General features: G+C 45.2%; 1 protein-coding gene across 2 annotated transcripts in view; it reads right to left on the bottom strand.

Moving 5' to 3' along the window:
* The window catches only part of bicd1a (bicaudal D homolog 1a), a gene marked incomplete at both ends in the record, with an annotated part of 40,316 nt that extends 29,469 nt beyond the window's left edge, over nt 1-10,847 (bottom strand). For both annotated transcript variants that reach the window (XM_080545292.1, XM_080545291.1), the window contains one exon: nt 10,629-10,847. In XM_080545292.1, the coding sequence (XP_080401418.1) occupies nt 10,629-10,847 (219 nt within the window). The remainder of the gene's footprint in view (nt 1-10,628) is intronic.
* Between the last annotated feature and the right edge of the window lie 4,671 nt (nt 10,848-15,518).

Below are 15,518 nucleotides of genomic sequence, written 5' to 3'. Positions count from 1 at the left end.
TCATCGTCACACACTGCTGTCCAAAGACACTACCACAGGGGTGATGTCAGCACCAGTGGTTCATTAGGCTCATACAAGCCCGCTGTGTTTGGATCCTCTCTGTGTGTGACTGTGACGTCACTACCGCTCGGCGTGTTTTTCAGTTGCTAGTTGCTACACACCCCAGGAATGCTGCTGGATGGATCATGAGGTAGCACCTGTTCTGGTCCACACACTGACAACAGATGGTGCCAAACCAAACGTCTGTTAGGATGGGTTCTGTACTGTAGTACTGCATGCTGCTATACTCAGTACTCAAGTTGTAAAAGAAAATCAGGGGGGATGGTGGATTTTATCATATGGGGACAGCTTTAGCATCCCCACAGCGTCAGTGACTTGGTAATGTCATTGCATGTGTGCGTGCCCCCTCCCTCACCCACAGTATTTTACTCAATATGCGCAAAACTAAATGTTGAAATGGCAGTAATACCACGTTCATTGATAAAATGACATAAGGGGTGGAAAGGGGGGATGGCAGTTTTAGAAGGGGGATGATTTTGACCGTTTTTATTTCAGGGGAGGATGCCATCCCCCCTCATCCCCCACTCAACTCGAGTGCTGGCTATACTCAAATTGCTCCAGATCCTCAGAGGTTTCTTCGCTAGCAAATCGACTGTATTTGTGCCAATTGACTTGATCTGCAAGAGGACAATTGGGTTCGTTAAATAGGTTAATGGGTCTGGTTTAGTGTATGTCTCATAACAGGGCCTTCGCTGCTGGCTAGATGAGACAGTGGAAGACAGACCCTCTGACCTGAATCGGCATCAAAACACTCTGAATGACTGTGTGTCTGTGTGTGTGTGTGTGTGTGTGTGTGTGTGTGTGTGTGTGCTTGTGAGTGTGCGTGTGTGTGCCATTGTCCATGTGTGTGGGTGTGTGTGTGTGTATGACAGTATGGGGGGTGGGGGCAGCAACAGGGAGACTGTATCCCCATAGGACCCCTCCTCCCAAGGTCATTAGTGAATAACGGCCTCCAGCTACTCCTCTGCCCCCGTCCTCCACGGAGGGTTGGTGGAATGAGAAACATGAGACGTGACATCCATGGTACAGTTGTGACTGTAGGAGCTCTGAAGCTGGCCACGGATTTGTGTTATGATCGTGCAAGACGGTCCTAGTGGATATTTCACTCAATAATGAACAAAAACATGTTTTTTCCTGCTTTGAAACCTCATACCAATCGAGATCAGTTATGAATGAATTAGATTGTTTTGCGAAAGACTGAGACACATTATCATAAGACAAAGGCAGCTGAGATTAGATTTGGAATGTGCCTGAACAATCAACAAGGGGGAATTCTAGCCTACTTCTTAGAAAACGATCACAACAAATGACCAATTAAAATTGTGCAGCGAGAGCATTGAGGTGCTTAGGTGCTACAACAAAAGTGTATTGTGAAAGAGAGAACGGTGTATTCTTTTCGCAGTGCCTTCAGAGTTTGCGGGGTTAGGCAGCAAGAACAGCTGAAGTAGGGCAGTGATCGATACAGACGCCTGCAGACACACACACACACACACACACACACACACACACGTGTGTACACATACACATACATACACATACACACACACACACACACATACCACCACACACCACAAACCACACACACCACACACACACACACACACACACACACACACACAGACAGACACACACACACACACACACACACACACACACAGGCGAGGGGAGTTCACTTCCCTCTCCAGAGTGATTTCACTGCAGCAAAAAGAGCTTGTTGAAAACCCTCCTCCTCCTCCCAGCACCCCGGGCGGCTCTCCTCTCCTCCCAGCATCAACAAGGAGGACCTTGTTACTGTTCCTCATGTGAGGATCACACGCTAAGGAGGGGACACATAGGGACACAAAAAGCAACTGACAAGATCGAGTAAACAGGCTATGGACTTTTTAAGACGCCTCACTGACAACACGATGATCATGATATTGGCAACAATGAATGTTTCCCCATAACATGTATCCATTTTCATATTCATTCATCCATTCCTTTACTCCATATTCTGAACCCACGCTCTGTAAAGTATAATCAGTCATGTTCATCGATGCTAGGGGATGTTTTTCATTATCTGAAACGCCTGGAAACGGTGCAGACTGTGTAGCTTTAAATGCTACATCACTTTCCTCTCCATCTGCCGCCCGCCCTCCCTCCCGCTCTAACGCTACTACGCTGTGACCCACCCCCCTCCCTCTCCTACTGAGTCAACACCGTCACAAAGGCCTGAATCAACAAGAAGACCCGTTTTCGGTGAAGCATGACGAGTCAGTGTCATCCCAGTCCACAGCCCCCCATCCCTGTATAACATAACATCCACACCCAATACACACACACACACCCCCAACACAAACACAACACACTAGCCTTCCCGCCACCCACCCCCCCCACCCACCACACACACACACACACACAAGCACACATACACACACACACACACACACACACACACACACACACACAGTTCCCTCCCTCTAATTTTCACCCATCAAATCACCCAACCCCCCACCAGAAATCCCCGCCCAAGTACAAGGGAGGGCAGACCACAGCTCATCTGTATTCTCATCTGCTAAACCATTCTACTTCTCACTGTAGGGCATCATATCCACAACCAACACACTACCATCTCCATATAAACCACAACCAACACATTATCATCTCCATATGAACCACAACCAACACATTACCATCCCTATATGAACCACAACCAACACATTACCATCCCTATATGAACCACAACCAACACATTACCATCTCTATATGAACCACAACCAACACATTATCATCCCTATATGAACCACAACCAACACACGACCATCCCAACCCTCCTTGTATAGTATAGTAGTATAGTATAGTAGATAGTGTACATAGCCTTTATTTATGTAAACCAGCTCTTTTCCCTTCTTGTTTTTAGTCTTTTTTCCAAGCACCAGGGGAGCCCCCCCTCCTAAATTTCATTCATTCATTCATATATGAACCACAACCAACACACGACCATCCCAACCCTCCTTGTATAGTATAGTAGTATAGTATAGTAGATAGTGTACATAGCCTTTATTTATGTAAACCAGCTCTTTTCCCTTCTTGTTTTTAGTCTTTTTTCCTAGCACCAGGGGAGCCCCCCCTCCTAAATTTCGTTGTATGGTACCTGTACTGTATTAATGACAATAAAGACCATTCATTCATTCATTCATTCATTCATATATGAACCACAACCAACACATTACCATCTCTATATGAACCACAACCAATACCTACTTTAGGCTTGACAATGCCAACACCCTCCCAACATTTCAACAGGCCCTCAAAACCCACCTCTTCAAGCTCGCCTTCACCAGTTAACCCTCTCCCCCTCCCCTTCCCATGTGTCCCCAGACCCCTATACTTTCTTTTATTTCTTTTTTGTTTCTTTTTATTATTACTACATGATCTTTTCAGTTTGTAAAGCGTCTTTGAGTGTCTAGAAAAGCGCTATATAAGTCTAATGTATTATTATTATTATTATTATTATTATTATTATTATTATTATTATTATTAATGATTCTATCTACCTTTATTTGAGTTGATTGGTGTTCCAATTCTTTCCAACAGACAGTATAACTACCATAGTGGAGTCTGGCCCAAAAGATCCCCATCATGTCAGACACTGGGCCTCAGTTTCTATCCATGGAGGCTGAAATACAATTACCAGATCTCATCTGTTTTTCCCTCCACTTTATCCATCACTGCTGGTCGGTGGTCACTTTAAATAAATCGACAATTGTGTTTCGTATGTTTCTCTTTACGTACTGCCTGGTAAGCAGCCCCAATGCGATGCATCTCAAACATAATACATTTGAACAACATAGGAGCAAAAAAAATAATCTATGCATATTTCCCTCTAAGTCCAGCCAGGGGGGGCCACAAGGGAGTCTCTCTGAAGCTGGTGTGGGGGAGGGGGGGGGGACGGGGGGGGACTTAGTGGTTGGTGGTTGGTAGAGAGGAGCTGGAAGGAGGGAAGGAGGGAGGGAGGGAGGGAGGGAGGAAGTGGGAGATGAGAGACTTAGAAGGGGGAGGGGGGTACCATCCAATATCGATTCAGACACCCCCCCCCTACCCTTGCTGATGTCAGGAGGGAGGAGGAGAGCAGGGTAATGAAAGCTGTAATGCATCCTTTCTCCCTCTCTCTCCTTATAGGCAGAGACAGAACAGGCTGAGTTACTGCCACAGACGTCCTCTCCTGGGACAGTAAGGCCCACGCCTTCCCTCTCCTCCCTGGGACCTTATGTGCTTGGAAAGGAGGAACACTCAACGGCACCAAGCTGAATCAGGAGATCAAAAGTATGGTTAATAAATCTCCTTTTCTCTCTCTCTCTCTCTCTCGTTTTTTTTTCTTTGATTATTTCTTTCACTCTTCCGATCCATGCCACTCTCAATCTGCCGGTGTCTCGATTCAGTCCCCTGAGACTTCTGTTCATCTCACACCCGTGTCAGTGTTGATCAAACAGCTTTATAATTCTGGTCATTCTAGTTTCAAGCATTAAGTTACTCTGTAATACAATCTCAGTAACTATTATAATATCTTATTAAGATAAGTATGGAGAAAAAAAGCTTGAAACAAGTGAAATGCTCTAAGATAAAAACTTGGTAAGAAAAAATATCTTGTCAAACAAAAAACAAGCACATTATTGCCTTGATTTAAGATATTTTACTTAGATTAAAATGTTTGCAGTGCACGTCTCAACGGCGTTCATCAAGTCCTTGAACAATTGGATTCACATACGATGATCAACTAGACTTATGCTAGACCACAATTGCTACGGTCTAATGGAGGGAAAGGGCTTAAAAGGTCCAAGGTGAATTATGCAGGAGGTTGTCTTGCTGTCTGAGAAAGTCTTCCTCTTCATCCTGCTAACTAAACTGACTTTGAGCAGGCCTCTCTGTGGACTCTATAATTCATGTTGTGAGAGGCATAGTCAAGGACCAGCTCCCATATAAACATGATTTATGTCGTCCAGAGATGGTTGAGTGCCTACCCCAGAACCTGAAGAGCAGTGGGAGTGCCTCTCCATCCATCATCCATAGTGCTAGTATTAGTAGCCAACCGGATATTTCTGTCTTAATGACCATTGTGGAGGCCTTGTGGGTAACAGTTGGTAACACCTTGTGTTCTCAGGAAAAATCACTTGATTTTATGGGTTTTCATTGATATCTTTTCTGGTGACGTAAAGCTTTAGGTTTCAGTCTCATGATTCATCAATAAATCATTCTCAGCCCAATGTGTTCACTTCAAACCGTTGATGGGGATGTCTTACGGCACATTTCTCAGTTGAAGCCTTAAGACTAAAAAACACATCCTGCTACAGGTTCCTTCATCAGGCCACTCACGCATCAGTCTTGAATGTGTGTGACAGCCTATCTCGGTCGAGGAGCCATGTCTAGGATGGACAGGATGTGTAGGATGACACCGAACTAATATCTGTTTGAAACACCATGCATTTCTTCAGATTCTGCTTTGAACACTGTGGCATCTTCTGTACGTGCAACCTACTGTATGCATGAGTGTTTTTAGGTGGTCAGCAACAACTCAAGTCCCTTGCTGCAGTGGCCCATAGTTAAGCCTACTGTGACTACACTGGTATCTGTAGATGATTTTTGGCCTTGTTGCTTCCCTGATGGAACAGTCATCACCAGCCACATCTCATCTCTGATTGGGCGCAGCACAGATCTTAACAGGGCCCTCTCCTCCCTCCACCAGTCAGCTTCCTCTGAGGGTCTTCTACCCAGAGACCACCCTAACGAGGAGGCAGCCGACCATGGGGTGATGATGGAGACTCCATCACTATGCTGCCACAACCCACACAGATAAACTATGAAGACCCCAGGGGAGTCAACCCAGAAGAACGTGTATGTACGAGGAGATGCGTGTTCCTGCTTTTAGCACAAACAAACACACTCAGTAGAGACTATTTCTGCCCTGTCCCGCGGGCCGCAGCAAAGCACACATTATGCAACAGTCGGTGGTGGCGAGCGTGGAAATAATCGAAGAGAAAAAGGAACGCATAGGCAGTTTGACTTTTCTATGGAGCAGCACTGTGAGCTCTTGTTCTCATGTCCTTTTCCGATTCTAGATCTTTCCCCAAAAAAACTACATACATGTAGTGAATTTCGAAGCATTGTCTGGTCTGACTACTGCTGTTTCCCAGGTACGGGAAAACGGGTTCACTACTGAGTCATGTATTGTCCAGTGGAATGTGTCAGTAAGAGTAGAGTTGCAGTGGAATGCTACAGCAGCATTCCCACTAGGGGCTGGTGATTGTAGTGATGAGGCCACAGCTCTGACTGACTGTGGTGTGACCTATAGTACTCTCTGAGAACGTAGCCACTCCGCATTGAGGCCCCCTCCGCACTGAGGCCCCCTCCACACTGAGGCCCCCTCCATGGTGAGGCTCTATCAATTCAGCACAGCTCTCAGAGCTCAGATCTGGTCCATAGGGGATTTCAACACGACTGCATGTTCACATGTTATAACATAATAACTCTTGCTTCGGATGCTCACCAGCAGAGACACCTGACACAGACACAACAGGAAATTGACTTTGTTTGAACAATAATAGGCAAACCTAGCTGTTCACCAAAGGAAATAAAAATGCAAAACGGAAAAAAGGAGATTCAATCTATAACGTCAACATTTCCAATCATTTTTTTATTTTTATTTTTTATCAGAACAAGAAATAGAGTTGGGATTCAGCTCCCAATCAATCCAGCAAAAACAATTCCAAGTTCCATTTGAAATGTCCTCGCTTGCATGACGACGGGCACATCTCAGAGGAAAAGGATGGATGGTGATAGTAGTGTTTCGTATTGTTGCAATGGGCGCCACACAAATGTAATATTCATAGAACCATATGATAGAGAGAGAGGGGGTGGCGGGGGTGGCGGGAAACAGCAGGCTTTCCTCCTGGGAAGTAATATCACTTCCATCAGGTCTGTCTGGCTGTCTATTATAGACAGACAAAGCCTCATACAGAATCTCATACAGACAGCAACTTTAAAATCAGGCAAGACAAAGACAGGTCAGGGACTAGCAGGGGCAGAGGCTGGCAATATGGTGGTGGTCTTTTTTCAAACCACAGCAACACTGAGCCGATATGAATCGTACTGCCCCTTAAAACTGCACTAGGCCGAACACGGTACGCAATCTCATTTGTCATAACTCATAATGTGATAATGATAACACACAGAACACTATGATATTATTATGGCTTTGAAACATACTTTAAAAAAGGACTTTAGAATATGTTCGATAAAACAATCCAGCGTCAAAGTGTGACAGCGTCAAAGTGTGAGGCAGTAGGCAGGGTAATGGCCAGGGTCAGATACAGAGACGCAGTACACAGTGGTGGGAGTTATAGGGCAGAGCCACATCCACTACAGTACTGCTGAGTGCTGAGGATGACTCAGACAAAGCAGCGCAGAGGGATACGCTGGAGAATGGACCACGCTAGCCGATGCTACCACTACCACACGCCTAGCGCAGAGAATCTACGATTCGGAGCCGACGTGAAGGTGTGAATCCATCAACTGTCATGGAGGAGTGTGTAAGGTGAACTATGTCTCATGTCTGTAATAAGTCACTGGGGAAGAGAGGCCTTACCCTGCCCGTCTCTCTCCGCTCTGCCTCGTCATCCCATTCATCATCACTCAACAAGGGATCCATATCCGCCAGGGATCACGTACAGGGAACTCTGCAGAGCGTTAGTCTGTCTCTTTATTTCTCTCACACACAAGTGTCGCTCTGCCAGCAGAGAGGGAAGCATGTACTATACACTACACACACACTCAAACAAACGATACATGAAATACTGCAACAAATTGAAATTGCGTTCAAAATGCATGTCTAGTAGATACTGTATAATGGATATATGGATATACTGCATAGTAAATATACAGCACCAAATCAGCAGATCGTGAATACAGGAATGATGGATAAGACTGATCTGCCATCTGAGTCAAAGCATAACACATATATGGTGTTCATGCCGTCCATCAACCATTAAAGAAGAGGACTGAAGGGAAACAGAATGAGAGAGACACTTATATCCATGCATGAATCCAATTCAATGTGGCGTGAGTTCCTCACCCTATAACAGGCTGCGTGGGTTATGTTATGATTACTTTTTAATCTGACCCGTATGTGCTCGGCGATGGACGAACAACACACACCCACACCCACACACACACACACACACACACACACACACACACACACACACACACACACACACACACACACATACACCCACCCACACACACACACATACACCCACACACACACACACACACACACACACACCCACACACACACACACACACACTCACACTCACACACACACACACACACACATACACATACACATACACACACACACACACACACACACACACACACACACAAACAGTCAGTGAAGTCTAGATCGGATCCCCTATCGAAAGTGAGAGAAAAAAGTCCAACCAATAGAGAAAACAGAAAAAGATAAGAGCAAACAGGAAGTGGACAGATGCTCTCCGCACCTCAGTTCTCATGTTCCTGAGGTCCGATGTTCTCAGATTAGCTGCAGTATGTAGCTACTGTATTGTACTGTATAATCAATACAGCTCTTTCAGTGTAAGTGAAGTATTGAACTGGCTTTGAGGGAATGAAAAGGCTAAAATTAAGATAATTCTTCAGCTCCTGGACAACAACAAAAAAAACATAGAGTAATTGATGTTAGAGACAAAAAGGTCAACGTACAAAATACTAAGTGAATGCATTGGGATTACATAAATATCTCCTTAAATCCCAGGACATGGTTTGAGTCTTAACCTTGGGGTTGTGTAAACAATGCACGGCTAGATGAATTCTGGGTCATAAACAATAACTGCGTTCGAGCCCGGCTAAAAATAATCTATTTGCTGTAGCTGCACTTCTAAATCATCAGGTTTCACTCAGTGACTGTGTTTCCCCCTCCTTTTACATTTCACTGCCTTGACCCAGCCTTACATTTGGATACGGTGCAGTGAAACTAAAACTTTACAAAAAGGCTTAAAACAAACAAACACAGATACACACAGATTCAGGACCACCGATACACCTTCTGAAGCTATCTCCATATCCCACTCTTTCTTTCTACTGCCCTATGCCTCCAGCCTCCATCTCCCATAGCCTACATCATAGGCTTACACATTTCCATAACGACCTTGGGTTTGAGCTCTGTCAGCATCTGCCCCTCCTTGCTTTATGCATGTATGCAGTAATGACTGAATGGGGTAAACACAAAGTCATACATTATTCAAACTACCAACTGCAGACACTGCCAACTGACGTCTCAATGCTCATATTAGAGTTGAGAGTTTCCTTACAGCAACACACTGCAGTAACCACTTAACCAACTAATGAAACAATGCGTCTCTTGAAGAGAGTATTTTGTTAAAGCTGTTCTAATCGATTACTTTCAACAAGGAAATAATACGGTGAAATAATACGGTGTAATGATCACTTCTCATAGAAGCGCCACAGAAGCGCCGCAACCATAGAGATAGACACAGTTAGACAGAAGGATCTTTTTTTTTTCTCCCTATACTTTTCACCATAAAGACAGATCTACCCAGACCCAGACCCAGACCTACCCATCCTGTGACGTCGATCGACCCCAGCCGGGGTGGACTGACGTGGGCCAAGAGAGAAAGAGCAGCCCTGGCAGACTTCTGGAAGTGGATCTGGGAAGGGAGGACCGATCCCAGACACTTCACCGATTCTTCATGAAAATGCTGAACGCGACCCTCGGATCAATAGGCTACTGAGCCACCTCACCATAGTAGACATCTCTGAAGCCTCTACGACCAAATGGTTCCTTCTCTCTTATGCATATACAGTAGTGACATTTTACATCCCTAACGGACAAGGCTGGGAACAGACTGTTGACATGCACTCAAAGAATGGAATTACAGTCTGACAAAAAGCCTTTACTGTGATGCATTGTACACTATTTGCTTTAGGTCTGAGTTGGCATAGGGAAGGCCCTAGTTTAAACAACGCCTGGGCCAGTGTGTATCCAGTGCATGTATACAGTTGGGTATGCGCCACCCACATTGAAAGGCAGAGAGAATGGCACTTAGCACAATTTATAACCCCAGGAATGCACAAGGCACATGTGCACTTCAGCAAGAGACAAATGACTGAATTTATGGGAAGTGGACTAACCAACACACACACACACACACACACACACACACACACACACACACACACACGCACAAATGCACACACACACACACACACACACACACACACACACACACACATACACACACACACACACACACACACACACACACACACAGTACATACTGTACTGCATTGTATGGAAACCATAATATAACATCAGGTTACAGGGACCGCCCTCCCGAAATGTACATTGCCTGCAAATGCATTGCCATTTCATGTATCCTAATGTAGCCTAATCTATAATTGTTCATGGTCTTAAAAATAAGCATTTTGTGTATCGTGCTTTAAAAAAAATAGAAGTATTTCTCTTGAATATGATGTGGGATCTATAGCCTACCTCTTGTAATTGCTCCAACTCCTGTTTCAGTGTCTCCTGTTCTGACTCCAGATCGGCATATTGCTGCTTGAGACTCTGGTTCTCCTCCAACACAACGAGACCGCATTCTGCCGCCCTGATCTTCTCCCTGTTCGCCTCCGCCAGATCCTGGGTGAGCCGCTCCACCTCGGCCCGGTACCGGTCCACTGTCTCCGCGCAGCATCCTCCACCGGCAGCCATCGCCCCTCTCTCTCCCTGGATCCAGTCTCTCTCCCTGTATCCAGTCTCTCTCTCCCTGTATCCAGACAGACCCTCCCCGCTGTGGACAGACAGACAGGCGCAAGCTGGAAGATGCTGAAACAACCGACGCGCAGCCCACCCCCTGCTCTGTGCGCTACAGGGGGAGGGGGGGTCGCCAGTGAGATGAAAAAAAAAGAAAAGAAAAAAAAGTGGAATATTGCGGATCACCCCAAAAAATTCAAAAGATGTTCAAATAATGAGTATCATAATATAATAATATATAATATAATAATATTAACTCATATAATAATATAACTCATATAATAATGAGTTTAAAGGATGTAATGATATCTGTGGTGGTGGTTATATTAAATTCGCGTAGGGTTGTGTCCTCATCACCTGGGCTGTCAGCTGCGGTCAATATGAATGTGATTTCTTCGTGTGACGTCAGCTCACATCGGCGCATCTCTCGGTAATAAAACTCATCGTTGCCTGTCTGTCAACACTGGGACATTACTTGACCGTGATTCTGGATGGCCATCTGTCATACCTGAAAATAAAATGTAAAATAATCTGGAGGATGGATGAAGTAAAATTGTATGTCAGTGAGTTACAATTTGATTCATTATTGATTTGATAGATTATCATTGCCTACAATTCTGGAAGAAATTACAATTTACAATTGGTGATGTATGGTTGGGTATTGACAATGGTAACTAAATTGACACGAAACCTAATTTGAGAAGCAGACTAATTTCAGACGAGATCAGCCATAGATCATCACATCACTCAATATCGCCATCTACTGGACGATGTCGGTAACACCCCATGTCACCCCTGGTCACCCCTGGTCAGACGGATTGCGGTTGATAGTTCAACTTTTTTTTTTTTTTTTTTTTGTAATAGTGCTCATGTCTCTGCTATATTTTCATATTGTATATGTTTTTTGCTTATAAACACAGCACTAATCTCCAGATATTAAATAAGATGGAGTCCTTAGTCCTGCAATGTCTCCAACTTCCTCCATTTAACATTTAACTTTGTTTTTTGCAACCAAATCTGGACAACAATGAGTAAGTGTGACTTAAACTGGAACCTCTACTCTCACCCATGCTTAATGTTGATTTAATAGTTACTCAAACAAATCACAAAATGGGGGAATCCTAACTCAATATCTGCACGGCTAACTCGGTTCATTGTGCAAATGTCCCATTGACATCAATGCAAGATTTACTCAGAGATATACATGCGCAGATCTGGAATTAGTATTCCAGCCAAGAGATTTCATGGCCATGTGTGAGCCTAGGTGGTTCCTGCTGATGTACCTGTAACGGTCCCTCAGTTAGCTGCAGTCCAGAAGCTAGCAGGTGCCGCCGGGTGTTGACATCAGGGTAATGGGTCTTCTGGAAAACTCTCTCCGGGAGGTTTTTTCCGGTTCTCCAGCTCCTCAACCTGGACCGGAGTAAAGTCGACCCTAGTCTGTCTTCTCCTCCTCTGCACTGTTAAAAGGAGCATGCCTTTAATATCATCGTCATCAACATTATCATCATCATCATCATCATCATCATCATCATCATCATCATCGCTGTCATCGCCACCACCATCTTCATCACCATCACCACCATCATCATCATCATCATCACCAGCTGCTCTTTTCCCATTGGATTATCCCTCTGTCAGGGTTATCCTTCTTTATGGATAATTGCAAGACAGGAACGGCTACTCTGTCTGCTGTATGCACTACTGTGGTCAGGTGACATGTGGTCTACATAGCACTCTTCAGGATGTAGAGTGGTGACTGCTTGACTGTGGTCAGATGATGTGTGGTAGTTGCTGATCCAGCCAGAGGTTGTACTGTAGGTACGTACATGCTGTGACAGCAACCTGCTTTGCAAAGTCATCTCTGTGGACACACCACATTACAATAAAGAACTAACAGCCAGCCAAACTTTAGGTTAACAAAAGCAATGATATTCATACACATCAGTGACAGAACGCATGGATTTTCGACTTCAAATTCAAATTCAAATTGTATTCATCACATACACAATATACAAGTATAATGTGCAGTGAAATGCTTTGTGTACCCGTCCGGCGATACAAATATTTAAAGAAGATTTAAAAAGACACAGACAACAAGCGATTTAAAAGATTAATTTCTCATGTGAGTGCAGGATAAAAAGCGCAAAGTGCAGTGGCAGTCCATTTTTGGCTGATATGGAGGTGTGTGTGTGTGTGTGTGTGTATGTGCTAAGTACAGTCCTCATTCAGCAGGCGGATGGCCTGAGGGAAGAAGCTCTTCCTCATCCTCTCTGTTTTTACCCTCAGGCAGCGATAACGCCTCCCTGAGGGTAACAGAGAGAAGAGTCTGTTGCTGGGGTGGTTGGCCTCCCTGAGGGTAACAGAGAGAAGAGTCTGTTGCTGGGGTGGCTGGCCTCCCTGAGGGTAACAGAGAGAAGAGTCTGTTGCTGGGGTGGTTGGCCTCCCTGAGGGTAACAGAGAGAAGAGTCTGTTGCTGGGGTGGTTGGCCTCCCTGAGGGTAACAGAGAGAAGAGTCTGTTGCTGGGGTGGTTGGCCTCCCTGAGGGTAACAGAGAGAAGAGTCTGTTGCTGGGGTGGCTGGCCTCCCTGAGGGTAACAGAGAGAAGTCAGACGTCTGAGGTGGTAGAGACGCTGTCGGGCCTTCTTCACCAGGGAGTTGATGTGCGGCAGGACCCTGCGTGGTGTGTACTCCGAGGTATTTAAAGCTGTCCGCCCTCTCCACCTGAGCCCCTCTGAGGCTGAGTGGGTGGTAGCTCCTCTGCTGCTTCCTGCTAAAGTCCACTATCAGTTCCAGACGCTACTTTTATCACAAGGACGAGCCGTGCATAGAAGTAGCCTTTGCTGTACAGTAAAGGGCAGCATAGTCACAGTGCGTTCCTTACCAAAACGTTCAGTTCTAACAGAGAAGACTTCTTCTTTCGTGTAACGTCAGAGGTCCAACTCGGTGTCGCGTAGCCATGCTCGCATCTCTGGTTCTAGGTCGAAGAGGCTGGCTTCTGAGGGTGGTCTATATAAAGAGACGACTCACACAGTGACGACTCACACAGTGAGACAACACTAAGAGTCCTACACTGCAAAAAGTCAGCTCTCAAAAACAAGAAAAAAAGCAACAAAATGGGGGAATATTACTTAAAAGAAGAAAAATTATCTGCCAACGGAACAAGAAAATTATACTCGTCCTTAAAACAAGTAAGTAAATATCTTAAAACTAGTGCAGTCAGACAAAAAACAAGCATGTATTGCCTTGATTTAAGATACTGTATGTTATCTTACGTAGATTTACTTTTTGCAGTGTAGTGACTTGAGTCTAGGACAGAGAGGGTCATGACCGCATGGCATGTCTAGTGCACTGGGGACACAGGGGATCTAGAAATTGTTTTATTTATTGTTATTACACTAGTAAATATTTCAGGTCTCCTACCATTGCTTATGACAGATAACTCATACTACTCTAGTACCAGTACTCTAACAGCAATGACAAAGAAAACCTTTGATACGTTCATAACAAACAAAAACAATTACAATGCTTCTTTCATATTATGAATGTGAACAGGAGATGTGACACCCCCATGAGGGAGGACTGATCATGAGGGATTCATGACCTGTGACAGTTCATGTCAATAGACAGACGAAATGGATACACTGATTGAAGACGGAGACATACCTGTCTACATGTATGTATGTACAGTATGTATTCTTTCGTGTAACGTCAGAGGTCCAACTCGGTGTCGCGTAGCCATGCCCGCATCTCTGGTTCTAGGTCGAAGAGGCTGGCTTCTGAGGGTGGTCTATATAAGGGGCAGATGGTGATTATGTGGTCGGCGGTCTGCTCTGGGTCACCGCACTCGCATGCCGCACTGTCCGCCAGGCCCCACGCCTTCATTGATGTTTTAAAGCGACCGACACCAGTTCGTAGACGGTTCAGTGTGGTCCATTGCCGGCGTGGTAGGTCGTCTCCTCCAATGGCGCCATCTCCTGGGTCCCAGATGTAGCGGTGGATTCGGGAGGGCCCGGCTGACTCCCACTCCTGCTTCCAAGCTGCTGCCAACCATGCATCTCTGGAGATGTCCTCAGAGGTGGAGTTGAGCATGGCTTGTGCTGCCTTGTTGTAAGGGTGGCGGGTCTTGAGTCGGCTTGGAGGTGCTGGTGTTATGGTGGTGTTGTGCAGGATGTGCCAGTCATGCTTTTGTACAGTATGTGTACATACTGCGCACACATACACACACACACACACACACACACACACACACACACACACACTTACACACTTACACACTTACACACTTACACACACACACACACACACACTTACACACACTTACACACACTTACACACCTACACACACACACACACACACACACACACACACACACACACACACACACACACACACACACAGGGTAACTCATGACACAGCCTACCTCAGTGCCCATGTGGATGCTAGCTTTCATGTGATATCAATTTCCCAGGCCGTTCAAGGTCAGGACTCATCTGACCAGAACTATTCAAGTTATTGCACAGTGGTCATTACAGTGTAAACAGACCACTGCACATGAATGTGCAGGCCTGGCTTATGTGCTGTCATAGACTTTGAGCTGTTTACTATGTAATGACTGCTGCAGAAGCCAT

The sequence above is a fragment of the Nansenia antarctica genome, assembly GCF_963989245.1.
Source record: "Nansenia antarctica genome assembly, chromosome: 14".
NCBI classification, from domain to species: Eukaryota; Metazoa; Chordata; class Actinopteri; order Argentiniformes; family Microstomatidae; genus Nansenia; species Nansenia antarctica.
The sequence above is the reverse complement of the archived record's forward strand: the minus strand, read 5'-3'. Positions and strand labels throughout refer to the sequence as shown.